Genomic DNA, 27632 nt, shown 5'->3' on the forward strand with positions numbered 1-27632 from the left:
CTGCGGGGCGGGCGGCCGGGGCTCGGCGCAGCCGGGGCGGGGCGGGGCGGCCGGCGGGCTCGGGCCTCACCTGGCGGCATGGCCGAGCGGGGCCGGGGCGGCGCCGGGGGCAGAGTCCAGCGCGGGCGGGCGGCTGCGGCAGGAGCCCGTTGCAGGCGCGGAAGATGCCGCTGGGGCTGAGGAGCAAGAAGAAGGAGAGGCCCAAGGAGACCCACAAGCTGGTGGAGAGCGAGGCGGCGGCCCCGGTCCCGGTCCCGGTCCCCGCGGCGGCGGCCCCGGCGCGGCTGCAGTTCCACACGCAGCTGGCGCACGGCAGCCCCACGGGCCGCGTGGAGGGCTTCGGCAGCGCCCGCGAGCTCTACGCCAAGATCGGCGCCGCCTTCCGCATCGACCCCGCCGAGGTAGGGCCGGGCCGGGCCGCGGGGGTTCCCGCCTTTCGGGGCGAGAGGTGCCGCCTGCCGTGCGGGGGGCGCCGTGCGGGGAGCGGCGCGGCGGGGCCGCGTTGAAGTGCTGCACGGGAGGACGCCGGTGCCCTGGCGCGGAATGTCCCCAGGGCCCGGTGACCTGGTGCCGGCCACCGCTCAGCGCGGCTCTGGGCGTTGGGGCCGGCCCCTGGTACATTTCCAGTGCAGGGATTACTGACTGTAGCGATTCGTTCCGGTTAAATAAATAAACAAATAAATGGGTCCATAAATAAACGGCTCCATAAATAAATAACCTATTAAATGGGTCCATAAATAAATAAATAAGTGTGTCCGTGAGGGTAAATACCCAGAATGAAGGGGATGGCACATGTAAATGCTTTAAATCTTGACTGCATCTTAAAAACCTCCAACTGAACGTGTGGTGTTTCGGAAGTTTTCCGCTTTGCTAGCTGATTACTTTTAAAAGGCCTACTCTTTTAAGTTAGGTTATATAAATCTGTTAACAGGATATTTTTTTTTTTAAACTGTGCTGCCTCTTTGATCTTTTCTTCTGAGCCAAGTCTGAAACGTTTGTTTGGATAATGATTCGTTTGTGTTTGTAAATGCATTGTTTTCCCCTGGTTAAAAGGTAGCGGCCATATCGAGTTCTTCCTACTGGTTCTGTGAACCTTAACCTCTGAGTGGCAAGTTGACACCGAGAAGCACCGACATGTCGCTGTGCCTGCCCATGTCGCTGTGCTTGCCCATAGCCATGCGGCTTGACTTATTTTCTTATTTGTAGCTGGCTCTTTTAAAGCAGCAGAGGCTACTACAGACTTTGTTCCGAGAGTCTGCTGTGGCCTGACCTAGCAGCGTTTCACACAGTAAATTGTAAAAGAAGAGTGGCAGGAGCAGTGAGTACGGTTTAACCAGTCACTGTTGCATTAAGTAATTAAGTACCAGTGCCGTTGCCAGCCAGTGCACCTATGTCCTAGACCTTTCCAGCTACTTTCTGACCTTCTGCTTCTCTGTTTTCTTTCCGTGCTGAGCTGCTGTTCCCCTTTTGTTCTGTTCCGTCTCCAGTTGTATCTTTTACTCTCAAGTTCCCGTAATTGCCAGATGATTCTCTATTTTAGTTTTCTTCCTTTCACTGTTGAACTTTTGTTACTGATCTTTTGGCTCTACTGACTTGGGAAAGAACAGCGTTCATCGGGAAATGCAATTTTGAATGAATGGTGCTCCCCCATTTCTCCTGCTAGTTGTATAACCTGACACGCCCAAAGGTTTTGGAGGAAGCACTGCATGTTTCATGGCCATCTATTGCCAGCCTTGTGCTACACTAGATGAGCTGCTTCTTTTCTCTCTCTACTATGCCATTCATATTTAGTTTTGAGGCCATTTTTTTGTTTAACGGACATTATTGGTAAAAATGCTGGAGGCACTGAACTTAGAATCTTTTGCTCAAGAAATTCCATTTGCTTTAAGAAACTAAGTTGTATGAAATGAAAGTAGTGATCAGAAATATTTCCTGGTGTAAAAGTGGTATAGCAAAGTGAAGAACCAAGACGAGAGACTCTTAACAAAATTTTAGATGCACAAGATAAAAAAGGATGGATCAGAGAATAGCAAGGGGTGCCATGAATGTGAATTTATTAAGAACTGGTGAGCTTGCTGGAAGTAAGGAAAGACTGGACAATTTAAATGGTATTTTCTGTTAATTAAAGCTGCTGTTGGACAGACAGTCTGGTGTAAAGAATAATGCCGGAACCTGCACCTCATCAAACTGAAAGACACTGAGGTGCTCAGATGCCATTTGTGGCTGTTATCTGTCTAGGAAAGTTTCTGCGTGACCCAGCGATGCTGAAGCCTACAGGCAGCGTGATACCTGAATGCCTTCGGAAACAGGTGCTATCACCACAGAGATCTCTGCACCGTAGTGACTGGGGTGGAAAATGGGGGGGGGGGTGAGGGGAAGAGCTCAGTGTAGAGAGCATTTGGATAACTGTTGCAGTAGTGAATGTGTTTAGTATGATATGTGAGTTTACTGCAGCGTAGGCAAGGGTATGGATTGCTGGGTAAGTTCCTACTGGGGTGTTTTAGTGGAGTTCAGGATGAGCTGTACTTGTGATCTGTCACTTCTCCTTTTGACTCCTCATGGTTCCAGCACCTCATTTCCTTTTTGTATGGTATCTTGCAGGACCAGCTGAGTTTAGCTTCTGCTGGAGAATCCTGACCAGGATCTGTGATTTACTGCTAATAGTGATAAAGAGAAGCTTGTATAAAACACAGTATTTGTTGGACAGACACTGACAAAAACTTCTGTACAGACCTGGATCCTGAGTAGGGGTAGGACTGGGACACAACAAGACAGGTATAGCTTCAAAGGGGACACTCCTTCACTCCTATGATGTTTGCCGGGCATCTACAAAGGAGTGAGCTGTAACAGCAGCTTTCTGAGGCTTTTCCTGTACTCATCCTTCTGTAGCTAGGTCTTCTATTCTTCATCCATCTTCCTCCGTGAATATGTATCTCAGTTATCCCTTTTGAACCTGACTTCCAGCCTGCATTTCTGCCTACCTCTCTGACTTTTACCATGACCAGCATTTCTTGTTTTCCTGTTCTAGGATGTTCTTTCCACAGGGAAGAGGAGTGAAGATGGCTTCTAGCAATGGGTTGCCTATATTATTAGTACAAGTACTTGCTTTTTGAGGTAGATTGCATTGTTCTTGACTTTTAACTTGATTTTTTCAACAGGGTTTCAACAGAACTAAAACCCCATATAAATATATGCAATACTTAACAACAACCCATCCACAGTTATGTGTATGTTTCTAGTTGGATAAATAATACAAATATCTGCCCCATTTTTTTCTATAGAGGATGAAGTTGGAAAAAGTGTTTCTGTATGGTCTTGGCCATTTACGTTTGCGATTCCTCTGTGACTGTTGGGAGATGTAGCAGGGAATGTTAGGTTCCTCATAAGGGTGAAAGTGCTATGTACAGCCTATATGATGAATAAATGAGCACTGACCAAAGGACAATGTGAGTCTGTTAAAGCATTTGGTGGTGGTGTGCTCCTGTGAGAGCACATGGTAGGGCTTTAAAGTATTCAAAGTAGCTAATCGGGCACTGGGAATGTGGATATTAAAGTCCGACTGTAGCAGGGCTATTTCTTGATCAGATGAGAATGGAACAGTAAACAACAGAAGCTATATGGACTTTTGGTTTGTGTACTCATAATTTGCACTTTTGATTATTTTATTTGATTTAGAAGGTGAAGTATGGTGGGGCTGGTGAGGTAAGTTGCGTGCTCAGAGGGTGTGTCTGCAAAAAGCCCATGGAGGTTGGGGTTTCTTTCACAGCAAAAGGAATTTAACTTCATTAAGGGGAATACAGGAAAAGGGAGACCTTACTGATAGCACCAAGGCCAGGTAAAATGCAGCTCCCTCCATCTCTTCAGTAAATAAGAATTCAGCTGCTGAGCTTGCCTGGGCTGTTGTTCCGTGGGCCTTGCCTCTGCTAAACAGTTAAGTATACTGTGAGGCTGTGCCACATTAGGCTTTCGTAGACATATTTGATGTAAGCCTGTTCAGTTTGGACTTTTATGAAAGAATACTGAAAAATAAGCCACTGCTGAAACTTAGGCTTCTGAGTAAAAGTGACCTTATAACAAGAAAAAATCGGAGGCATATTTTAGGAGGTTAGAGAAAAGGGTCAGCTTGTGAAATCCTTATCACCTTCACCAAATTGTTCGAAGTCTTAAGATTATATGCTTATCTGCTGACACAAATTGTTCACAATCTTGCCTACAGATTGAAGACTTCAAATGAAAAAAGTCAACACTCCCAACAAACCACCTCCTTCCAACCCTATGGCAACAATTGTTTGCTTGCTGTTCCCCTAGGTGTGATGTTTGCTGTGTTAATGACCAAATACTTTTAAACTGTATGGAAGAACTTACACTGTAGTTCTTGTGTGCTCTGGGTTAAAAAACAAAACAAAACCCAAAACTGAATGCTTATTTTATAGTACTTTGAATGTATTTGGGGAGGCAAACTTGCATACCTGATAGAGTATCAAAAGCTCTACTAGAACTTGGAGGACATGATTACTCTTCCTGTTGCTGCAGCTAGTCAAGGCTACGACATTTTCCCCAGGGAGAATAAAGGGAGGTACCTAGAAAATGTGTTGATGATTTCCTGGTGTAATGATCAGTACATATATAGGGAAATACGTCAGTGGGTGTTATGTCTTGCTCAGAAGTAGAACTCTCGTTTCCCTACCTCTTAGAGAGAGAAAATGATTATGATCTCCTCTGTAAAGTTATCTCAGATCTACTGATTTTAAAAGCACTTTTAATAGCTTCTGAATATGTCATCTATCAGTCAACTTTATTTTTGAGTTCTTCTCAAGGTGTAGGCTTAATATGGAAGTTGAGAATGTAATTAGTATATAGGTTATGCAATGTAGTATTGCAGTATACTTTATATAACACATAGTGTAACCCTTTTTATCTTAGCTCATACAGTTTTCTTTATAGAACACCCCGTGTAACTCTGTTTTTATTAGCTAATGTAGTCTCTCTTGAAAATACTGAGGCAGGGAATAATCTCTTAGTAATCTTATCTGAAAACATCTATTTTATAAGGTTATGCATAAGCCCCCAGTCCCTGCCAGCTGAATGGAATTTCCTTGTTATGTGTGCCGCACAAGATAAATCTCTCAGTGAAGGGAGGTATCCTAGATACTTCGTGACTGATGTAACAGTTATGATTTATAATATCTTGCTAAAGTTGGCATGAAGTGTCGCAACAATGGTATGCTGAGTTAAAGATCAAATGCATATGAAGGTTGAGGGTAAGAAGAGAGAGAAAAGACAACAATGAAAATTGCACATTTAATTTTTTTCTTGCTTGATTTCTGAGTAAGAAAATTTCTATCAAAGATATACCGAACTCTGAGTGAGTGGAAGGTGGACTAGAGTAGCTGTTTTTCAAGTATATAAGTCGTTGTGAGGTACCTATATTAAATTTACATAAAATCTACAAAAAAAATATAATTTTTGAATTCTTAGGTTTCAGTCATGTACAATAGAGCTGTACTGTACCTGATAGATGGTGTAATGGTATATTATCCTGAGTAGATACATCTTTAGTACATTAGTCTGCATATAACTGTTCTGAGAAAAAGCAGTTGTTCACTAAAGAGGATAAAGAATGATTTAAGTTTTATTTTTGACTGGCTGATGCTCTCAGCCTTGTGGTTAGCACAGAACTGACTCACAGAAAATTCTACAGACTTATAGGCTGTAGTAGGAATGCCATCCAGACGAAGGTCTAAAAAGGGAAGCTCTAGATCGAGTTTCTAAATATCACATTTCTGTTCTGTTGCCAATTTTATCTATTCAAAGGTGTGACAGTAGTCACTAGATGATTGTCTGTTTGACAAGGTCAGATGAAGGATGCTAATGTCTAAAATGTAAAGACATAGTGCTTGTCGTTCATTGTGGGAACAAGAACTGAGCTGCAGTTGTAAACTGGCTAAGTTACTAGCCTGAGAGAGTGAAAATGTGTGCGTGAACTGTATGTAGTCTGTTTGGATTAAACCATCTTGGTTAAAAAAATGTTGATGATTAGAGATGTTGATCATTCGTGTAATAAAATCTAATTTTCTACTTAAAACCAGCTGAATTTCTCTAGGTGATGTTACAGCTTGAGTATTGGTTAACTGAAAACCTTTGCATTACCTGAGAGAATAAAACTGATGTCTGTTAAGGGTGTGCTGTTACGACTCTCATTGTTGAAGTGGGTGTTAGATTGCAGTGGGTGTTTGATGGATTATAGGAGATAAGCAATTGGCCTTTGCAGTAGGGCTGTTTAGTTTTCTGTTTGTTTGGTTTTTTTTAAAAAAAATCAACTAAACAAGACTCCCTCATCAAGAAATGCCATCCTGCTACTAAACTTTCAGGTTTTTTAAAACCAAAACTCCCATAGTTAAAGAATCTTAAGTTCTAGATAGCTTCAGAAACTTAAATGCCCTCTGTGAAATACGTTAGGAAAAGTATTCACCCCTCATTTGACCTGGAATAGATATGAGGAGGTTGGTTCCTTTCGTTTCAGTTTTTCTGCTGTCATCCAGTGATGCCAGAAGGAAAGAAAAGGTGTTTGAAAGGTTCTGCTGCAGAAAACCCTGTCGCTCTGGGAAGTGTGGCGAAGGCAGGAGACCCTCCAGCCGTGGTGAAGCACCGGAGGGTTCGGCGGGCCGCGGGCAGGGGTCTGTGCCTGGGCTGTGGGGCAGCTGGCCGGCCCGCTGCCTCCCGGGGGCTGCCACCACGGCAAGGCTGAAGGGCACAGCAGGATCCTGCTGCTGCTTCTCTTGGAGGCTGGGCTGGCTCCTGGGGTACTTGTTGGCACTGCTTTTTCCCCTACCCAGTTGGGAGCTGGTGTGGGCAGTGGGCTGTGAGGGGGTCTGAGGTGTGCTCTGAAGGAAAATAATACCCAGCAGGTGTAGTCAGGGGGTAGAAAAGTATCTGCTTCTGTCCTTGCCCTGTCAGAGCCCCGGGCGTGCTGCTGGCAGCAGAGCCCCGGCATGGTGCTTTGCCACCTGTGCTGGAGGGCAACATGGGGTGGCAAGCCTCCTCCTTCCCTGCTTCCAGCTGCAAATGAAAGATGGTCTTTAGGGGTGCTCTTTGCCTCAGTGAAGTAGATTTTAGGGATTCTCCAAGTTTCTCATGGAGCTTTGACTTTGTCTGTCTTGGCTGCTGCCCGGGAGGCGGTGCGGGGCCTGCCTCAGCCCTCGCTCCCCTCCAGCGGCAGCTTGGCCAGGAGTCGGGCTGGTGTGGTTACTCCAGGTGTGAGGGGGAGTGTTGGGTTTATTTTTTTTCTCTTTTGGCTAGGCTGTTCAATATAGCCTATACTCAAAGAACAGAAAGGCCAAAGCCTGCCTGGACCAACCACATTCACCTGTGCAGCACCATGGTGGGCAAAAGCATCGTCTCTGTCCCCGGGCAGTGCAGCTGGTCCTGCCTATGGCCGGGACGATAAACCTCCCTGTTAGAGCACCACTAGCAAAAATGTAGGGAGAAAAAGGAGTGCCTAATACCCAGTGCTGAAGGGAAATCCCTCAGAAAGGCTGAATTAATTTGGCCTTTCTCTTAAGCCTTGCTTCTACTAAGCTGGAACAGAGATGACCCCTGCTCGTGCTGGAGGGGGGCTGGGAAACTAAGCAAACCCATCGGAGGCAGTGTGCTCTGAGCTAGTGGGGGAACACGTGGAGCAATGTAAAACATTTCATGCTGTCTCATGATGCTTCTGTTTTGATAAACTCTTCCCCCGCCCCGGGCCCAAAACCGCTTTCAAGCAGTTATGTTTTGAAGCAGTCACAATCCTGTGGAATTTGAGGTGGGTGCACGATGAAACAAAAGGCGGTGGTGCCTCTTCAGTTTGCTTGCTTTAACCTCTGGAACAAGCTGTTCTAGCTCAGGATGCCTGTGTCAGAGTTGGTGTGCTGAGGCAGGCCGTGAGAGGCTGCTCACACAGATGTGTCTCTCTCCCTTGCTCTCTGTCAGCTCTTATCTGCAGAGTTTGAGCTGTTGATGCTTCATGTTATGTGCGTGGATAGAGACTGTCACCTCTCCCAGGGCAGCTGGAGAAGGAGAGTTATCATCATTTCACCTATGGATCTGTCAGAGAGGCCAGAACTATGCTCTCCTTTTGTCGTCCTATGAAGTTCACCAAACCTAATACACTGTTAAACTTAATGAGTTTGCTTTCCTCCTGCACAGATCATGTTTTGCACTTTGAACACTCACAAAGCTGATATGGACAAACTCTTAGGTGCACAAATTGGCCTCGAAGATTTCATATTTGCCCATGTAAAAGGACAACGAAAAGAAGTAGAAGTTATTAAAACTGATGACGTGCTTGGGCTGACCATTACAGACAATGGAACTGGCTGTGCATTTATAAAGGTAAATTTAATTACCAGTGAAATACTTTGTTCTGTAGAAGCTTCTGTTACTATAACAGGTTAATTATTGGTTTAATGATCCTTTAGAACTATACAATATTTTATTATCTTATATATATGGTAAGTAAAAAATACAGTTGCTTTTCTTTAGATACCTCATTCAAAATTAGTTCAGCTATTTCTGTACTGCATGTCATTCAAAAGTAGTTCATAGATTCATTGCTTCTGTAATGCCTATCAGCTTTACAATGTGAACATTGTATTTTCTGACCTACCCTGAGGTGGTAGGTGTTAGATACTGCTTATATCTGCCCCCTGCATTTTTTCAAGTGAATTTCTGATGTCATTGATTAGGTGCTTATAGAACTTGAGTCACTCATGTGATGATGAGATCATGTTCTTTCAGTCTTCATGACTGTTCACAGGGCAGAAACCTTTGTGCTGTATAAGAATAGGTGCAAGTGCAGTGATTTTTCAGCTTTCCAATATTGTTGCTGTAGAAGATAGATAGGGTGAATTAAGAGGTGCTAAGGATATGGATTAACACAATTAACCACAATTAACTTGAGTAGCAACTATGGGCAGTAACATGTACAATATATTAATCATAACTGCTTTCCTCCTCATCTTCTATTTGACCTCCAGAATACTGTGTTTTGAGACAAGTAGAGGCTGAGGAAATGATGCTGTCCTTCTTGCTAGACTACGTATTAGGAACCTTAAACACATTTTCTGCCTTTTTTTAGATGCTTTGCTCTAATCTACTCCAATTATCCATTATTAGTGAGGCATTGGCAATTATGTTCAATTACTGCTTTCCCAGTCGCTATCCTCATTGCTATTGCAAACAGAGCTTCTTGTATAGAGAGGCTGTATTCTTTATTCATTCCTTAGCTACCATGGATATAAAATAAGATGTGGTTTAGAAACAGCTTTGCTTGTCTTTGTTGTGGAAAAACGTGATTGAGATCGCACTTGAGAAAGTCGAGATGAGGCAGAGGTTTCAGTAAGCATTTTGGTAAAGTCATAGCCTTGGTTTTGTGTTTATAGACACAGAACTCTGAATTTCTTTCTAGTGGCAGCATCCATGCAGCCTGTGACATTGTCACACTGCTGCTTATGTGGCATTTTAAAAGAAGGCATTGAAAGCAGTGCTTCAGTGATTAAAGTTCACGTGTGCAGCACTGTACAGAGCGTTACTCTCTCTGTGCTTGGTTGGTAATACAGAGAGAGAGAACAGCCATCATGTAGACTACTGCATAATTGGGGCAGGTTGGAAAACCCTCACCACATTAGCAAGACAAGCTGTAATTTCCAAAATCACGAAATGTAATTGTATAAAACTTGTCTGAACGAATACATCATTGTCCTTGTACTAGTCTAATAATCAGCATTATTCTGAAAATGGTGCGGTCTTCAGGGGGATGCATCAATTTAAAGGAGTTTCTAGGACCTTGCTTTGTAGCTCTTGCATACTTAGCTGATGGAGTTTTGAAAACAGCATAGAAAATACATATGCAAAAGTAAAAGCTGTATCTTTTTTATACTTGGTTGTCTAGGAAGATACGTGGAGACTTTAAAGTTTGATAGATTCCGTTTTGGTTTTATATTTCCTTTCCTTGAGAAATTGTTACTATGTTCTATTATTAATTATAATTTAATGTTAAATTTACCTATCTGTGGGTTGTTGAAAATTTTGTTGTAATTTTATTGTATGGGCTGTTATGGGCTGTTGTAATTTTATTGTATTTTGAATTATAGGGCAGTTTCTAAGTTTGATATACAGCCTGGCCAGTTTTTAAACCTGATGTTCCGAACTGCGGGTTCTTTTTCTATGAAAGCTAATGTTGTTTTGCCTTACTAAGAACAAAACTTTGTGTCATTCTGCTGTAACGAATTTGTTTTCTGGGTACATAGCCAGCTGAGAAGATACATTATGGAATTAAATTCACCATTCAAAGAATAACAGTAGAACTTGAAGCATGACTGACTGGTGCATAAGGAGACATTATAAAATGGGTGATGCAATTAATTTTAGGCATTGCATAGGAAATACAAGATCCTAGGTTCTAAAGGGACTGTAGAGCACTTGAAATACAGGCACATCAATTGCATCTTAATCACTGTGACAATGTAGTTTGACTGTCTCTGGTCAGTTAATTTGGAATGATGATAAAAACTGAGTCATATGAAAAAAAGAAGTTTGGTGTGACACAAGTAACATAGCCAGTGAATATTGCTTAAGCAGTTTTGGTGTTAGGATCCCAGTGAAGGAGAAAATTAATTCAACACATAGACTAAATGTTAATTGAAGTCTGGTAAGCATGCTTTTGAATCCTGGTCCCTGGTAACAGAAGTGCATTTGGGACCTGGTTTCTGGTGTGTTTATGATACCCTCCCCCCCCCCCCCCCCCCCTTCATTCACCATGAGGTTTCTTTTTGGTTTTAGTCTAGGTTAAAGAAAAAGGTGCTAGAAAGAGTTAAACTCAGCCTGAAGGTAAAAATTATTGCAGTATGTTATAGGACACTGAGCACTATCACACTTCCCACTGACTCTCTCAGATGGAGGCACATATGTGGGCTCAGACATGCGCACAGAAACTAGAAGCAGGTTTCTGAGATAGTTATACAGCTAGGCTAGGTGTCATGGTAGTAGGTGGAAATATGTTTATGCCTCACTGGTATCTCACTCAAAGTTAGTCTGAACATCAATCTTTATTAAAAAGTAGGAAACTATTAGAATTAAACTAGTATCTCTACAAAATACAAGATACTCTACTATGTCATAGTTTTTCTATTAAATAGCCATAGTATAATGGCTTGCATGACTTAGGTGCATGATAAACAAATATGACAGCATATAAAAACAATAAACAGAATCACTGAAATGTTGTGTCCTTTAATTGACTTGCTAAAACATAGAGGTCTTTTAAAGATTTTTTTTTCCTTGCTTTTTACATTCCACTTCGCAGAAACTATAAATACTAATTTCTGTTACATTTTATGACCTTTAGACCATTTGCATTTGTATTCCATGAGATGACATTTAGAGGAATTTCTTATTCTTTATTGTTATTTCAGAGGAAATACTTTAATATGCAGCTATATAGCTTGATGAGGAAAATGGTAGAAGTTTTATCACCATAAATAGGTCTTATATAAGACTAGCCCTTTATATTAGTTATTTTTTTAGTGTATCACACACTTTTTTTTTTAATGCCCCTAGACCATACTTGAGAAAAATTCTGTTCCTATGCTTGTCTAGCTATCAAAATAAACCCCCAAAACTCAATTAAACAGTAACATTACTGACATGTTTAGGTTCAGTTTTAAGGCACAGAAACATTAGCCTATTCAGAAGCCTTAATTTCTAAAGTGTGATTGCATTCTTTTTTTTCTGCGGTTGATTTTATATTAAATGCTTATTAAAACACTTTATTTGAAAAATAATGGTTTCCAAAGTATGTTTTACGAAAATCTTGCAGACAAAGCATGATGCTGGTATAATAAGCTCAGTAGCATTAATGTTGTTAACTGTCATTCTTGAAACTCTGTGGTGTCACCTCTTCACCTTTTAAAGAAGTGTTTCTAATTCTGTCTCCCTCTCTCTCTTTTCTTTTAATCAACAGCGAATCAAAGAAGGTAGCCTTATGGACCAAATGAAAACTATCTGCGTGGGAGATCACATAGAAACTATAAATGGAAAAAATGTGTCAGATTGTCGGCATTATGAAGTTGCCAAAATGCTAAAAGATCTGGAGAAAGGTCAGATGTTTAAGCTGCAGTTGATAGAGCCCATGAAAGCATTTGGTGAGTGACCTGACTGTCCACCTTGTTCAGTAGATATTGAAATTCAGCCTTGCATTGTAAGGTTTTTTTTTCAGGTTGCAGCCAGGTGTCCACCTAAGGTAATAGAACTGCTGCAAGAAAGTACCTTTGTTTTTTTCTTTGAAGTGGGGAAATTTAATGGATTTTCTTCCATCTTGCTTTCTCTAGCAGTCATCTTGGCTCAGCCTAAGTCTGTTGCTCAATTCTTTTGCCACTACATGATGATGCAAAAGAAGCAGAGGAATTGTTTCATAGATAGTTTTAAAGCATGGATCACTTCACTAACATGCTGATCCTCGAACCTCTCCTCTTTCTGTATTGATACGTAATCCCTGTTCACCTGTGTGTGAGATTTTTCTATTTCTGTACCCTTTACTGGGGACTGCACTCTCTAATGCAGAAGGATGCTGCAGAAAACACTGTCTGGGATTCCCTAGAGCACCTCTTTTGCTGCATGCCTGCCTGCTTTCCCTCTCCTCAACTTTTTTTGTGGATTTCTAATCATACAGCAGGTACTCAGAAATGGAAGAAAGCAGTATGGCAAAGCTCTGTCTCTACCTACCGCTTGCATGCTCTGACAAAGTGATACTTATATAAGAGGAATGCATACCTACTGCTAATCCTTATGCATATTAATTTTATCAATGTGGTAAACAACAACAAAAAAGTAGGTTTAGTTCAGAGAGTCAAAACAGAGACTGAGTTTTATTCTTGATTTCTTTATATCCCTGCCTTCCTAACTATGTAGCATTTTTCTGTAATAAAAACTTCAAAATACTGCTAAATTTTAAGTGTATATGAGTCCTTCCTTGTGCATACCCGCACTGACAGCAAGTTCAAAATCACCATCTTCATCACAGCAGCAGAAGTTTGAAATTTTTATTTTTCAAATCTTTTTTTACCTGTTAGTAGTTTACAACTGCTGTCATACACCAATCTTGACACTTGGTGTCAGAATAGCAGCAGAAATTGAAAATGAGAGAAATGTGAAGATTTCTTTTTGCTTTTGGTGCTTCTGTGAAGAATGAAGATTATGAGTTAATCTCGAAGGCATTTGGATATAAGTTGATACTCCAGTTAAGTAAATGTGTATGTTATACATTACACTAAAGTAGTATTACATATGTATAGTATTGCTATTGGTAATACTGCAATACCTGTTTAATATGGGTCTGTAATTTGTATTCAGTGCAAAATGCATTACATTGTTTGTAAAGACCAGGGTAAATCAGCATTTGATTGACTTCAGCCATTGTTTAATAGTAATTACTTTAGTCAGGTGATTTAAGATACCTTTTAGTCTGCCTGTGATGTGGAGAACGGAACCTGCTAATTCCACAGCAATACCTTTTATCTGACACTGAATTAAGAGGCAATCAGAGCTTTTTGGACAGATTTTTGGAAGATGCACATTATTTTTTAACCTACATAAATTAATTCACAAGTTGCAGTGCCTAATAGGTTAGAAGGTCCCACCTCTAGCCTTCGGTACAGTTGGGCTTCAAACACGGTTTTATTCAAGGTAGTGTTTAAGCTGCAGCATGCTGAGAGTAGCCCCAGAGGAAATGACAAACAAGATCTAGATCCTGCTGGACAAGTAGGTGCTGAATTCCTGTTGGTTTCAACACAAATTTGTAAGGGTATAGAAATAAGAGACAAGACTGTGTGCAATTACTAACTTTTATTTTATTTCCTCTCAGCTGAATGTGAAATAAGGATAATTTGCTGGTTGGATCTCTTTCTGCCATGTGCATACAGGCTGCTTCAGCTACTCTAGGCAAGGCTTGTAGCACAGAATTGAAGACTTGTCTTATTAAGATTGGTCCTTACAAGTCACAAGCTGGCCCTCTGTGAACTGGTGAAAAAATAGAAACAAAGTAAAGGCAGCATAACACAAACTCTACATTTAAATTATGTGAATATGAAAAATAGTTTATGTGATGGCCAGGGAGATTTGGTCTGAAGTATTGCAAATAAAGGTTAGGCCAAATCAGGAGATTCAAGGTGCTAATGGTGACAGAACCAGAAAAAGTTGTATGTTTTGTCAGGAATGAATTTTTGAAACAAGTCTAGCAGAAATAAGCAGTAAATAGGATTGCAACCCTGGACTTCAGGAGAGCTAACTTTGGCCTCTTCAGGGACCTACTTGGAGGAATCCCATGGATTTGGGCTCTAGAAGGTAGCAGGCTCCAAGAGAGCTGGCTGACATTCAAGCATCACTTCCTCCAAGCTCAAGACAGGTGCATCCCTATGAGTAAGCAGTCAAGCAAATGGGGCAGGAGAGCTGCATGGATGAGCAAGAAGCTTCTGGCAAAACTCAGAAGAAGGATGTTTACAGGTTGTGGGAAAAGGGACAGGAATATAGGAGGAATATAGGAATGTGGTCAGAACATGCAGGGAGGCGATGGGGAAGGCTAAAGTCTGTTTGGATTTAAATTGGTGGGGGATGTCAAGGACAACAAAAAGGGCTTCAAGTACATCAGCAGGAAAAAAGATGACTAGGGAAAGTGTGGGCCTGCTCCTGAATGAGGTGGCTGCCCTGGTGATGAAGGACACGGAGAAGGTGGAGTTACTGTATGCATTCTGTACTTCAGTCTTCACTGCCAAGGCCACCCCTCAGGTTTCCCAGACCCCAGAGGCAAGAGAGGAAGTCTGGAGAAAGGACAGCTTTCCCCTGGTCAAGGAGGATCACATTAGAGATCACTTAAGCAAACCTGACATCCACAAATCCATGGGCCCTGATGGGATGCACGCCCGAGTGCTGAGGGAGCTGGTAGATGTTATTGCTAAGCCATTCTCCACCCAGGAAACTAGAGGCCGCTCTGCCTCACCTCCATCCCTGGAAAGGTGATGGAACAGCTCATCCTGGAGGACATCTCTAAGCATGTGGAGGAAAAGAAGGTTATCAGGAGTAGTCAACATGGATTCATCAAGAGGAAATCATGCCTGACCAACTGATAGCCATCTGTGATGGAACAACTGCCTGGGTAGATGAGGGGAGAGCAGTGGATGTTGTCTACCTTGATTTTAGAGAGGCTTTTGACACTGTCTCACACAACATCCTCATGGGCAAGCTCAGACAGCGTGGGTTAGATGAGCGGGCAGTGATGTGGATTGAGAACTGGCTGGATGGCAGAGCTCAGAGGGCTGTGATCAATGGCGCAGTCTCGCCACAGGCCTGCAGCGAGCGGTGTTCCCAGGGGTCAGTGCTGGGCCCGGTCCTGCTCAGCTTTTCCATCAATGACCTGGATGAAGGCACAGAGAGTACCCTCAGCAGGATTGCTGACGATACCAAACTGGGAGGAGTGGCTGATACACCAGAGGCTGTGCTGCCCTTCAGCAAGACCTGGACAGGCTGGAGAGCTGGGCGGAGAGGAACCTCATGAGGTTCAACAAAGGCAAGTGTAAGGTCCTGCACCAGGGAGGAACAGCCCCAAGCACCAGTACATGCTGGGGCTGACCTGCTGGGGGGCAGCTCTGCGGAGAAGGCCCTGGGAGTGCTGGTGGACAGCAAGTTGCCCATGGGCCAGCAGTGTGTCCTGGTGGCCAAGGCAGCCAGTGGGACCCTGGGGTGCATCAGGAGGAGCGTGGCCAGCAGGTCGAGGGAGGCTGTCCTCCCCTTCTGGTCTGCCCTTCTTCTGTGCCCAGTTCTGGGCTCCCCAGTTTGAGAGAAACAGGGAACTACTGAAGAGGGTCCAGTGGAGGGCTATGAAGATGACTAGAGGACTGCAGCATCTCCCTTCTGAGGAAAGGCTGAGAGAGCTGGGCCTGTTTAGCCTGCAGAAGAGAAGACTGAGAGGGGATCTTACCTGCAGATAAACTCCTGAAGATCTTGTGGACATTTCACCTATGTGACTGCTAGCAATCAAATTGTTAGCGCAGTGTGGCTCATCATGAGTTGTTCAGCTGTAGTGTTTGTACCATTGCATCAGTGAAAGACGGAAATGTTGCAATGCTAAAGCTGCTACACAGCCTGCCTCTAAAGATGGGGGTAAATCAGCATTTTACTGGTGACTTCATCCATTATCTAATATTAGTAATAAATACTTTTACTTTTCTGTGGAATAGGGAACTAAGATTATACAATGTGCATATATGAAGTTGAGTGCAGTAGGCCTGCATAGATGTATCGGTCAATGGAAGTCCTAGCTTCGGCGCAGTCAAGCAGATTATCAAAGTCTGAAGACAAGAAATTGTCAGTGAAACTATGCTTAGAATACAGTTAATTTATAATTTTACATATGTTCAGATCTTGATTAGAATAAAAAGTGAAAGTAATGTAATAACTACAGCAGATATGTCGTATTCTAACCTACTATATACTTACTTTTGTTTGGTACTTTTTTCTTTTTGTAAGATTTTTTATAGAATAGTTTGGGTTGGAAGGGACCTTAAAGATCATGTAGTTCCAAGCCCCCTGCCCTGGGCAGGGACACCTTCCACCACACTAGGTTGTTCCAAGCCCCATCCAGCCTGGCCTTGAGCACTGCCAGGGATGGGGCAGCCACAGCTTCTCTGGGCAACTGTGCTAGTTAGTGCCTCACCATTCTCACAGTAAAGAATTTCTTCCTAATACCTAATCCAAATCTACCCTTTTTTAGTTAAAAACCATTACCCATGCAGTTCTTGTTGTTGCTTGTTTTGTTTTCAGAAAAGCTGGAACCAAGGTCCAAAGCTGGAAGTCTGCCAGAGGCTAAAATCTCCAGAGGGAGAGAAACACTTCGGCTGAGAACCAAAGGCCCTGCTACTGTGGAGGAAATGGTATGGTTATTTTAGGGCCCGTCAATAGTTTAATCATCTAGCAGCTGATTTATTCTTCCCCAAAGCTGATAATGTAAAGTAGGAAGGAAAAATGTGGATGTTACAAAGTTTGCAGGACTTATGACGATGACTGCCTTCTGTATGGAGAAATGCTTACGTTAAAGTTGAAGGCTAGCAGGGATAGGATGGGGCTGAGGAATCTGGAAAGAGAGAGCCTATGTTTAGATGTCATGGGTTACATGGATGACTTTAAGGTAGATTAGACCATGAAGTGTTGAAAAGAGGGAAGGAGATTTTTTCTTCTTTTTTGAAGGGGAGGATAGTTGAAGAGCTGGGTTTGTTTCTCACCCTGCAAAGTGCACTGACTGGTGTAAGGGTTGTTGTGAGGAGAGGCTAATAACATACATTGACATGAATGTGTCTAAAACCTGGATTAAGGTTTGGAAAAAGTAATGTTATTTATACTGGTTTCCTCTAAAGCTGATGAGGATTTGATGGAGATCTGCCATCAGGAGATGTAAAGCACCTGTTCAGTTTGGATGTGAGCTGTGTAGCTTGATGTTAGGAGATAGGCTCAGGTTTGTGATAAGGGAGACAGTGTGGCATAATGTGTTTTACTTGTAGGTTTGTAAGTCCAGGTGGTCCAGAAAGGAGTAAGGACAATCAGTGGCAAATTGCTTGTTATTTTGAAATGTGTGTGGATATAGTTGTAATTCTGCTTTTTTTCTCCCTTTTTCAACAAAGCCAACTGAAGTTGAAGAAAAAGCAATTAAAAAAGTGGATGAGCTTCTTGAAACGTACATGGGGATAAGAGATATTGAATTAGGTGAGTTTTTAACACATACATTACTACAAGATTAAATAATTTCTCATTTTCTGTAGTCTAAAATGTAAGTACTTTAGTCTCTGGATGTAAGTAAAGCAAAATTTGTCCAACATGCAGTCTAAAAAACTTGCCTGTATTTCTGCAAATGTGTGTGTCTGATATAAGGCTTGTGCTAAGAGATTCTTTTGATGTAATTAATTAATCCTCTATTCTTCCTGCATGTTATCTGTACAATATTGCATGAATTATTTAGTAGTTTGCCATTAACTGTCATCACTGTATTCTTTCTGGCATATGTTTTCTAGTGGAGCTTGTGTGTACCACATTTAAGAGTCATTAAGGATAAGCACGTCTATTTGGTTTTTTGCTCTTTTGCCTCTTGGCTTAGACACATCCAAGTTGATCACTAAAGTTTGAATGTGAGACCTTCATCAGTGAAAGGGCAACTATTTAGCAAAGGAATCTGACAAGGTAATTGCACAAATTTAATGAATCCTCTAAGACCTGGGTTCTGAAGAGCATGGGAAATTTCCCAGGATATTTACTAGCTATCACAATAATCAATTTATAATTGAATTATAAATAAATAATGAAAGAAACCATTCAATCCTAGTTACAAAAGTTCCTTAAAACTGCACCAAACTTCTCTGTTAATCTGACAACTAAATAGGAGCTTCTGTTTGTATGGGAAGAAGCTGCAGTGTAGCTGAGCAAGAAGTGCCGCTGTGTAGCTGGCTGTGACTGGCCTAGTCCTCATACAGTCTTGTGGATCTGCTAATACCGAAACAAAAAGGAAGGTATTTATTGTTATGGTAGTAGCTAAAAAAAAATCAGCCAAGAATTAGGAAAGGATAAGCTAAATAGAAAGCAATCTTGAAAAGAAAGCTTTTATGAGAGAGAAGTGGAAGAGGCAAAGCAGAAGAGAAAATAGGTCTGGCATGAAGCTAAGGGTAGAGGAGGAGGGTTGGACAGGCAGCAGTTAGCACAAAGGAATGAGAACAACAGGAGATTATCCGAATACCCAGAAGTCCTTTGTTGGCTGCTCCTACCAGCAAGCGTCTGACTGGCAGCTTCTACTAGTTTTCTCACAGGAAAAATTGTAGGTAAAGTATTATTTGTCCCCCAGCCTAAGGTAGAGGTGGGCTTCCTGGCATAGAAGAGAGAACGGAACTTGTGAATTCTGTTTTGTAGCTAATACCTAAACTTCCCAGTTCCCAGAAAACTAAAAATTCTCAAAAATTCCCTTCCCAACAACTCCAATATATGATGCCCCTGCCCTGTAATATGCTCCTGGGAGCCCTGTGTGGTGCTGACCCTCTCTTTAGGTTAGGGAAGATCCCATGTTCTGTTGCTCTCCTGCAGCCCCTGCTGCTGTCTGTCTCTGGCTCAAGCTCCAAAGCTCCTAGCCTTGTGCCAGCCACCTCTCTGGGAGCTGCTTTTGTCCTGCAGCTGTTGCAGTCCCAGCTCAAGCCGGGCCCCCGTGGGTTCCTGTCCTTGCAGGTTACCTCCGAGGTCCTCAGGCACCTGGCCTTACAGGAATTAGGTGGCTGTAGGTGCTCTGGTTTTGGTGTCCATAGCCCGCAACCCTGAGGTCCTAGGCTAGAGCATGGTTTCTTGGGATTTTGAGGTGTGCTATGCTCTGCTCTGGGACAGGGAAGCAAGTTCCTGTGGGAAGTGGTGTTCCCTGTGGGCTCTCCGTACTGTAACGGGATGGCTCTTGTGCAGTAGACTGAGGAGTTCTGCTTTCAGCACGTATGGCTGAGCTGATAGCCAAGCACCTGGTGGTTTTCCCATTAATTTCTTGATCTAATGTCCTTCATCTTTCTTCAGTATGTAGTTTGGAAAGTGTCAAAGAATGTCTTAAAAGAACTCTCAAAAAAGGAAGTGTTCTTTGTCTTCAGATACTCTTTTCTTCCCAACTGGGTTGTTGTTTTGCTCTTCACCTCTTCATTCTCTTCCTCCTAAAAAGGCAGAGAAACTGTCAGGAACAGGATACTACAGGGTTCATGTAGCTTTAGTTTACACCTTTGAAACCATTTCCTAAAGTTCAGATCTTGAAGTCAAGGGCCAATGGTGATGACAAAAGAAAAAAAAAAAAGTTTTATCCTTTTTAAACAATTAAACAGCTCTAGGACTCTTTAGGAAAGGAGAGCTAATCACCTGTCACAAATCTGTTCAATTAACACATGTCAGTTTTTCATATACTGGATGTGATCAGTCACCCATGAAAATGAAATATGAGGAAAGGATTCATTCAGAGAATGCCAATCACCACTCAGCTAGAAATTTCACTCATTACTCAAGCCAGATTAGTTGAAAATGCAAGTCATCACAATGTGACAACCGACAAGTGATTAAGATCTCAATCATTGCTCACTCCCGTGCAGTTCTGTTTGTCAGAAGCTTTGGATGTCAGTTAATACTGCTCTTTCATCTCCATTCAAGTGACACTTGCATGGTGTGATTGAATTCTAAAACAGTGCCCCAGTTTTAAGCCAAAAGTTAGAAAGAAAGGAAAGAATATAAAATTACAGACAGAATTAAAGATGAGATAAAGCCCTTAATTTTTGCATAGTTAAGTATCTTGACAGTTTCAAGAATGGCTGACTAAATCTGCACACAAATCCCTAAGTTGGAGCAAAATGCTTGGAAATAATTTAATGAAAATGTGTACATGTACCTTTTTTTCTTTGGCACAGTTAGTTATTTTCAGAGATCTAAATGCTCTTGAGATTTACGTACCTGCCTTTTGAATGCACTTTTACCTTTTCACCTCTTTATTTTACTGAAAGCTGCACTTAATCTGCAGAAGGGACACTTGGCTCTGGAAATGTATTCCTCAGCCATTTTATGGGTACATTAGAAATTAGGCCAAGGCTTGACTTCAGCCTTCTTTAAAAGGTAAATGCACAATTGAGAGATAATTCAAGTTATTTTAAATCCTGTCAGTGCCTTCTGGTAAAGGAACTTGCACAGCTGATTAATAGGAGGGAGTCAGGAAGCAGTAGTAATGAAAAATACTGGTGACATTTATTTTTTTAAATCAGTGAGGCTTAAATTGTTATTTACTGTATTTGTTCCCAAAGATTCTGGGTGGGGGAAGCTTGGATCTATGGGATCCAACCCCAGAATGCTACCAATGGATAAATGATGGCTAAAAGGTCTTCCTGTCCAAATTTTGTCTTTCAGCATCTTTTGGCTAGCTCTTCATCTGCTGATATTTTGTCCTATTTTGTTCTATTTTTACACTTCATTATTTCCTTTTTGTTGTTCCCTATGATAATGTCAGACATGATATCTTTTTGCATATTCTCCATCTCTTTTTAGAAGAATTTCAAATCTACTTCTCCACACTTTATTTTTCAAACTCACTGCCTAGTCAAAATGTCCTAACAGGTTTAAACTTTTTGTCACCCAAGCCTCTTCTCTTGGCTCACAAATCCAACCCAGCAATATTGGATAGATGTTTTTATCTTGAAATGCTTAGACTAAAGTGATACTCTCCTTGAATCTGTTGTTTTCTGCTCCTTTTGTTACCAGTCTTCCTTTCCCCAAGGATTTTATTGTATACATGCTGGCGTATATTGTTTATGACTGTACCGTTTATTTACTCTGAAACAATAATGGGACCTCTGTGAAAAAGGGAAAGGTGGCAAGTCTGGTTAAACAAGAAAACTTCTCCACTTCAAGAAGAGCTAGTACTGAGTAAGGTTTCTTAATAATAATAATAATTTCTAATGGTTCGTTGAGTGCCAGATCTGACGATGTTCAACATGAAACTGTAACCAAGTAATGTTAAATGCTGGAAACTGCAACAACACACTTCATTTTCTGTCATGTCGTAAGGAAGCTGAAAGTGAATTTTAGCTGTCTTAAATTATCAGGCCAGAATAATAATATTTGTTACCTTTTGATGAAGGCAAAGCTTCTGATAGCATTACAGCTAAGTAAATACTGAAGCTTCTGTTAAGTCTTCTGAAAAAGTTTTTTTTTAGAAATTACAGGATAGGGTATAGGTAGCAAAACCACTATGTAAGGTAGGTAATGGCAGGCAGATTGTAGCTTTCATGGCTTGTGCGGCTTGTGTCTGTCAAAAGGGAAAATAAGAGTTTTGTGAAAGATCTTTTGACGTTATTTTAAAGGGACTGTGTTTAAGAAGCCAGCATACGTCTTTGTTAGTGTTCTGGGAAGCCTGATATCGAGCTTCTCTGTTAAAGTTGAGAAGAATTCTAATTCCTTTCATCACTCTTAAATTTGCTGAACTTTTCACATTTTATGTAAAAATCCCTCAGGTATGAGCATTGCCTGAAGTGAGATTAAAAAAAAATGATAATCTGAAAACAGGGCTATCTGGAATGTGGAGAAGTATTTTATTGGAATAAAATTCCTGTGATCACTCACTGTGCAGCAGTTACAAGAAGCAGTGGGGGAAAGGGAGGGGGAGTGGAGGTGATTCGGCACGGAGCTGTCGCCCTCGGAGAAAAGTTTGCTTTAAGCTGGCAGGTATCTGCTGGATGCCTTGGCGATCTGTAGGTTTTGATTTGCCTCGGGAATTACGCGTGGCAGGTGTCCTTTTGTCACCGCTTGTGTTTCGCCCAGCTGTGCTGCCCAGGGGATGCCATCCCAGCGCTGCGGGCGCAGGCTGCCTGGGGGATGAGGATACGTGCGGGGGGCGACAGAGGAGGCCTGCGGGGTGTCTGTAGGGGTGAGACCCGGGGAGCAGGGCTGCGCTCTGCCGGGCCCTGTGCCGCGGGGGCACCGCATCGGCGTGAGCGCCGGGTGGCGCGGGGCGCGGTGGTGCGGCAGTACAGCCCGGCCGGCGCCAGGGGGCAGCAGGCAGCTGCCGAAAGCCCTGCCCCGGCCCTGGGCACCCCGCCAGCTCCCCCGGGAGCCCGTTTCCTTACACCAGGTGAATGGGAAGGGGAATGTGCTTTAGCAAATGCAGTGTACACGTGAAGTGCACCCTGGCAGCGCTGACTGCAGTTGCTCAATGCGGATGAAAACACTTTTATCTGAGGCTGCTGCTTGAGCACGGTGGTGATGTGCTGAGTCCTGCTTGACTGGCTTGCAAATTGTCTTGATTATCTAAGTTTAGTGGATTTTGTTTTCAAATTTGGTAAATCTATAATTATTTTTAGGGTTCTGTTTCAAAATTTGGGAGGCCCAATCTTTAAAGAAAATGGCATGTGTAGTAATATTTTCTGTTAATGACAGAGTTCATTGCTGTGTAATTCTGAGGTTTCAACTAGGGCGGCTGGACTGTGCTATAGTGATGTGTTGTTTTGTTTTTCATCTCTGCTGTCTGTGTATGGCTCTTCCATGTATCTTGACCAATTTGTCTTAAAACTGGCTAAATTCCTGGTATTCCCACTCTTTCTGCTGGAACACTTGTGTAGATCCTTGCTCTGATAGCAAATTTTAAAAAATATCTTAACTATGTCTAGACATGTTTGCTCTTGTCTCACCTTGCACAACTCTTCTCCCTCCAGCCCCTTCCCAGTGTCCATACAGAATAACTTCATATCCTGGCTCATATCCAGAAATCGGTGGCTTAAATTACACCCTTTACCTCGTTACCTCCAGGGTTGCTCCTCTGTAAGCACCTTCTTATGCCACAGTGTGAGGGGATATAGAGTGGTGTTGATCAGGCAAATATTTGTCTTCTGCTTGTCAGGAACAAAGAAAGGTCCCCTGTTTAATGCCTATTTCCCATCCAGACTCCTCTGAGTCAGTGTCCCAGGAACTTCCCAGGGGACACAAAAGCATCAGGGGTAGGGTTCTTCTGGCAGGGAAGCCGGTCTTGAGAGTTCTGGAGAACCCCCCAGTGGTGCCCGGGTAGCTGGGTTACACTTGAACTGTCTCTCTGGATCGCAGCAGTTTGTTTGTCAAAATTTACATCATTTTTCCTTGGACTGCTTTGTGTAGTTTGGCACACTGCGATCCTGTTCAGAGCCTCATGTCTGAACACAGTTAAAACCAAAACGTCAAATTTCTTCAGAAGTACTGTTGCTGACGTCTGCAGTGTGGAATATGGCTCAAGTTTGCTCACAGCTTGTTACAAGTTTGCGTAACAGCAAACACTGTTTGCCAGAGTTCATAACTGTCAATAAACTTGAGCCAAGTTTCAGGTCAACGAAGTAATATTAAATACATTTAATAAAACTTCAAAGCAGGGGAATTTTATTTTCCTTTTTATCAGAGAGATTTTGCCATGTCGTGGGCAGCACTGTCCCAGCGAAGCTGGTCTTCCGTGGCTTCGGAGCTTCCTTCCCTTTCTTGGGCACATGTTTCCCACTCAGCTATCCCTCTGAGAAAAGGCTAAAAGCAATCAAGTCCTTCAGTGTGATGCTTGAATTTGATATGATCATCAAGAAAATATATCAAAAGTGTAATAAAAGATGGAAGACATCTTGCAGTTTAAGGCAGGTGTGTAAAGTGATAGCGAAATGAAGGAGACTGAGGGCTTCATCTATTGTACAGTACCATTTCTTGTGATTATGAACAGAGGCTGTGGAGCAGAGATACAATGCAGAAAATAAACTGCATTCAGCAGTGCTGTTTGTGCTGAGTCTGTTTTACAGAATCTTGTGCATCCCTCAAACCATGATAGCCTGGTGCCAGTAGTTCTGCTGGCCTGGCTTAACTGGGAGCAACTCCTGTGCTGACACTTCTCATCCTTCAGGGAGGTGCAGGTGCCATGGCCGAGACAGGTTTGAGCCCTCACAGTTTTCATTTGCTCCAATAATCCATGGGTTGCCAACATCCAGTGTTTGGAATAGACTTGGAATTTGTTAGAATCTGCAAAACTGTGCAGTGGCTGAAGGTGAGGGATATGCACGGCAGCTAAGGACTGAGCAGCAACCCCAGTGTAGCTGTTTCCAAACTAAAGTCTAAAACTTGATAAATTCTGATACTTGGGTGTTAAATAAGAAAACGCTGGACAGCATGGATGTATAAGATAGCATAGTCTACCTCTTTTGTATCAGAGCTCTCTGCTTCAACTCTCCTGAGTACCAAGACGTTCCTAGTCTTTGGTGGCTCCAGTTTGTTGTGCACAGCAAGGCCTTTCCCTTGCTCTTGCACAGTTTGAACCACGTGGCTGACACTTCCAGAAATAACTTTTGTCTTCTTCATCACTTCCTAGTGGCATAAACGCAACCTTTCCCAGCCTTGAGGGTGCTGTAAATTAAAGATTTGCTTTTCAGAGCTGGAGTTAATAGTAACCAAAGCAAACCCATGCACTGAAATTAGTTACTTGTGTAGTTCGGGTGGTATGGAAAAAAATGTAGATCCAAGCAGAAGAATAATGTGGCTCACAATAAATTCCTCTGTCTGTTTACTGCCTGGAGGTGTGTTTGGTGTTAAAAAAATGCACTAAAGTTAATCAAAATTAAATATAATTAAGCTGAAAAATTAAGCAAATCTGTTTGAGGTCATATGGCAGTTTCTTGAGAGGACAACTTCTTTCAGGCAGTTGCAAACCTACTGTGTCCAATACCTAACAAATCAGATTTTAATTTTCTCTGTGTTTTATACAACACAGTAGTTGACCCTAGTATTTGAAATCTTCCTAAAATAGGGTATTTGAGTGCTTTCTCTAGGCCTATTTATCATTATTCCTTTTCAAATGCAGGTCATACTCAACATTTGAACTCCTAAACCAGGTTGTTGCTAGCAAACCCACACTAGCGTGGTTGCATGTACCTGTGATGGAGGCTGGATGTCGTTTTCCATGTTCAAACCCTATGCCTTATGGTTTTCTGTGAACAACTTGGCCTCTTTAAACTCTGACTTGCTGAGATCTTTTCTTTTTGTTTAGAGGAAAAAAGCATTCAGGTTTGCATTTTGATCTTCTGGTTTAGATCAGTAAGCTCATAGCAAACTCAGTGAAGCTGGTGGTGAACTGGCAGGGGTCCTGTTACTGCAGAAGAGTTGTGCTTAACCTTGTTTTTAGACCCATGCTTCCTGTGCCTTCAGTAAGGAATTCAGAATATAATTTAGCAATTTATAGTTAATTTAATAATTAAACTAATAATGCAATTACATTATTAAATTAATAATTAATTTAATAATTTAAAATGAAGGTTCATTGAATCAAAAATTAAACCTCTGCCAAACAAACAGAAGAATATATAACAAGCACTCCAAGGGAGTTCTCCTGTTTATCAGAGCAGAATGTAACTGCTGTGTGGGGATTTAAGTACATAATTCCTATTGATTCCTAAATTCAGTAGGTAAGCTTTACATGTCCCTAAACTGACCTTACCTGGTTTGGAAAGCAGACCTTCAAAAACTATCTTGACCATATACGTTAGCTGTCACTTTCATGATAATTACATTATTTTGTTTTGTTGCTTTTTAGCTGCAACAATGGTGGAAGCTGGGAGAGACAAGAAAAATCCAGATGAATTTGCAGTGGCATTGGATGAAACTCTTGGAGACTTTGCATTTCCAGATGAATTTGTCTTTGATGTATGGGGAGCAATAGGTGATGCTAAGCAAGGACGACTGGAATGAGGATTGTGCAGTTAAAAAATACAAAATGATTTTCAAATGCGTACATCAGAATTTTAATACTTTTATTGATATGAATCTAGGGTGCTCTGTATAAGTATTCTTATCTAGACTTCCTTTTGCAAAGGAAGGTTTCTAATAGAAATATGAAGATGAAGGTAAACCCAAAGTTCTGACAACTGCATATTTAAAACAAACATTTAATTTACATATAGAAATCACTGTGAGGAGTGTGTCAAGGAGATATATTTATACAGATTTTATGAAATTTAGATATTTTTTATTGTACGTACACTTTGATATCAATAGTCTGAAGAGTGTTAGACATATGTAACCAAGAGTTTGGATTATTTTATCTCTTCTTCAGAAAGGTTTATAAACTTGTTGAAAAACTACCTAGCTACCCATTGCAGTTCCCTGGTCTTCTATTGTCCTTTATGTATTCATGTGTGTACACAAAGAGCTGTAGAAAACCTTTCTTACAGTTTGGCCGGGACATAGTCTTCTTTGTAGACAGAGCTGGGAAGAAGCTACCCTTTTTCTCAAGAACCTGAGTTCAGGAAAAAACATATTCCTCGGAAACATGAGAACTCTTTGAATGAAAAATACTTGCTTTCATTTGAGTCATGGGTATTACTGAAATGAGTAAGTACAGCAGAAACACTTAAACCAGGAAGCTGCTGCTTTATTCAGATGCCATATTATTGCAGTAGGAACTGCATAGAAAGAAACAAATGTTAATTTTGACTACTGGTCATGTATTTGAATAATATTTGTGATCTGGCACTGGAGACTAGTGTATGACTAAGTGCTTAATTGATCTTTGCATATGCTAAATGATTTGCTGAGGTCCTATGGAGTTCCCCTCTTGTCTGCTTTTTTGGGTTTTTCTTTTTGGTTGGTTGGTTGGTTGGGGTTTTTTTTTACATGGCAACATAGGAGAAACATTGAAGGTGTTCAGACCTGGAAGATACTATTGTAAAGTCGCAATCACAGTTTGATTGAAAATGTATGCCTAAAGCCTGAAATAATAGATTAAAATAATTTTAGGCGTTAAGGATTTCCAATTATATCATACATAAACATAGTTTATAACTGATAGTATTTTACTAATAAATCTCAGATAATTGAAAATGAAATTAAACATGTGGGACCTCACCTGGGAAGGTGTCATAGTTTTTTAGATTTTTATATTTGCATAAGCATATAAAATAATAGGTATTAGAAAAGTTTTTTCTGTATCTACTGTGTAGTTACTTTTCTTCTGAGGTTAATGTCTTTAACTGTCTTGCAGAGATCTCTTTAAAATAAAGACTATGCCAGTAATTTTA

The 27632-nt window shown here is 41.7% G+C and overlaps 1 protein-coding gene across 1 annotated transcript; it reads left to right on the top strand.

Moving 5' to 3' along the window:
• The first annotated feature begins 46 nt into the window (after positions 1-46).
• On the top strand, positions 47-27632 carry GIPC2 (GIPC PDZ domain containing family member 2). The gene is made up of 6 exons (XM_056355447.1): positions 47-401; positions 8188-8373; positions 12002-12182; positions 16852-16961; positions 17706-17787; positions 26150-27632. Exons 1-6 carry the CDS (start codon positions 165-167, stop codon positions 26302-26304), a joined length of 951 nt encoding a protein of 316 aa, XP_056211422.1. The 5' UTR covers positions 47-164; the 3' UTR covers positions 26305-27632.

The sequence above is a fragment of the Falco biarmicus genome, chromosome 11 (assembly GCF_023638135.1).
Source record: "Falco biarmicus isolate bFalBia1 chromosome 11, bFalBia1.pri, whole genome shotgun sequence".
Taxonomy (NCBI): domain Eukaryota; kingdom Metazoa; phylum Chordata; class Aves; order Falconiformes; family Falconidae; genus Falco; species Falco biarmicus.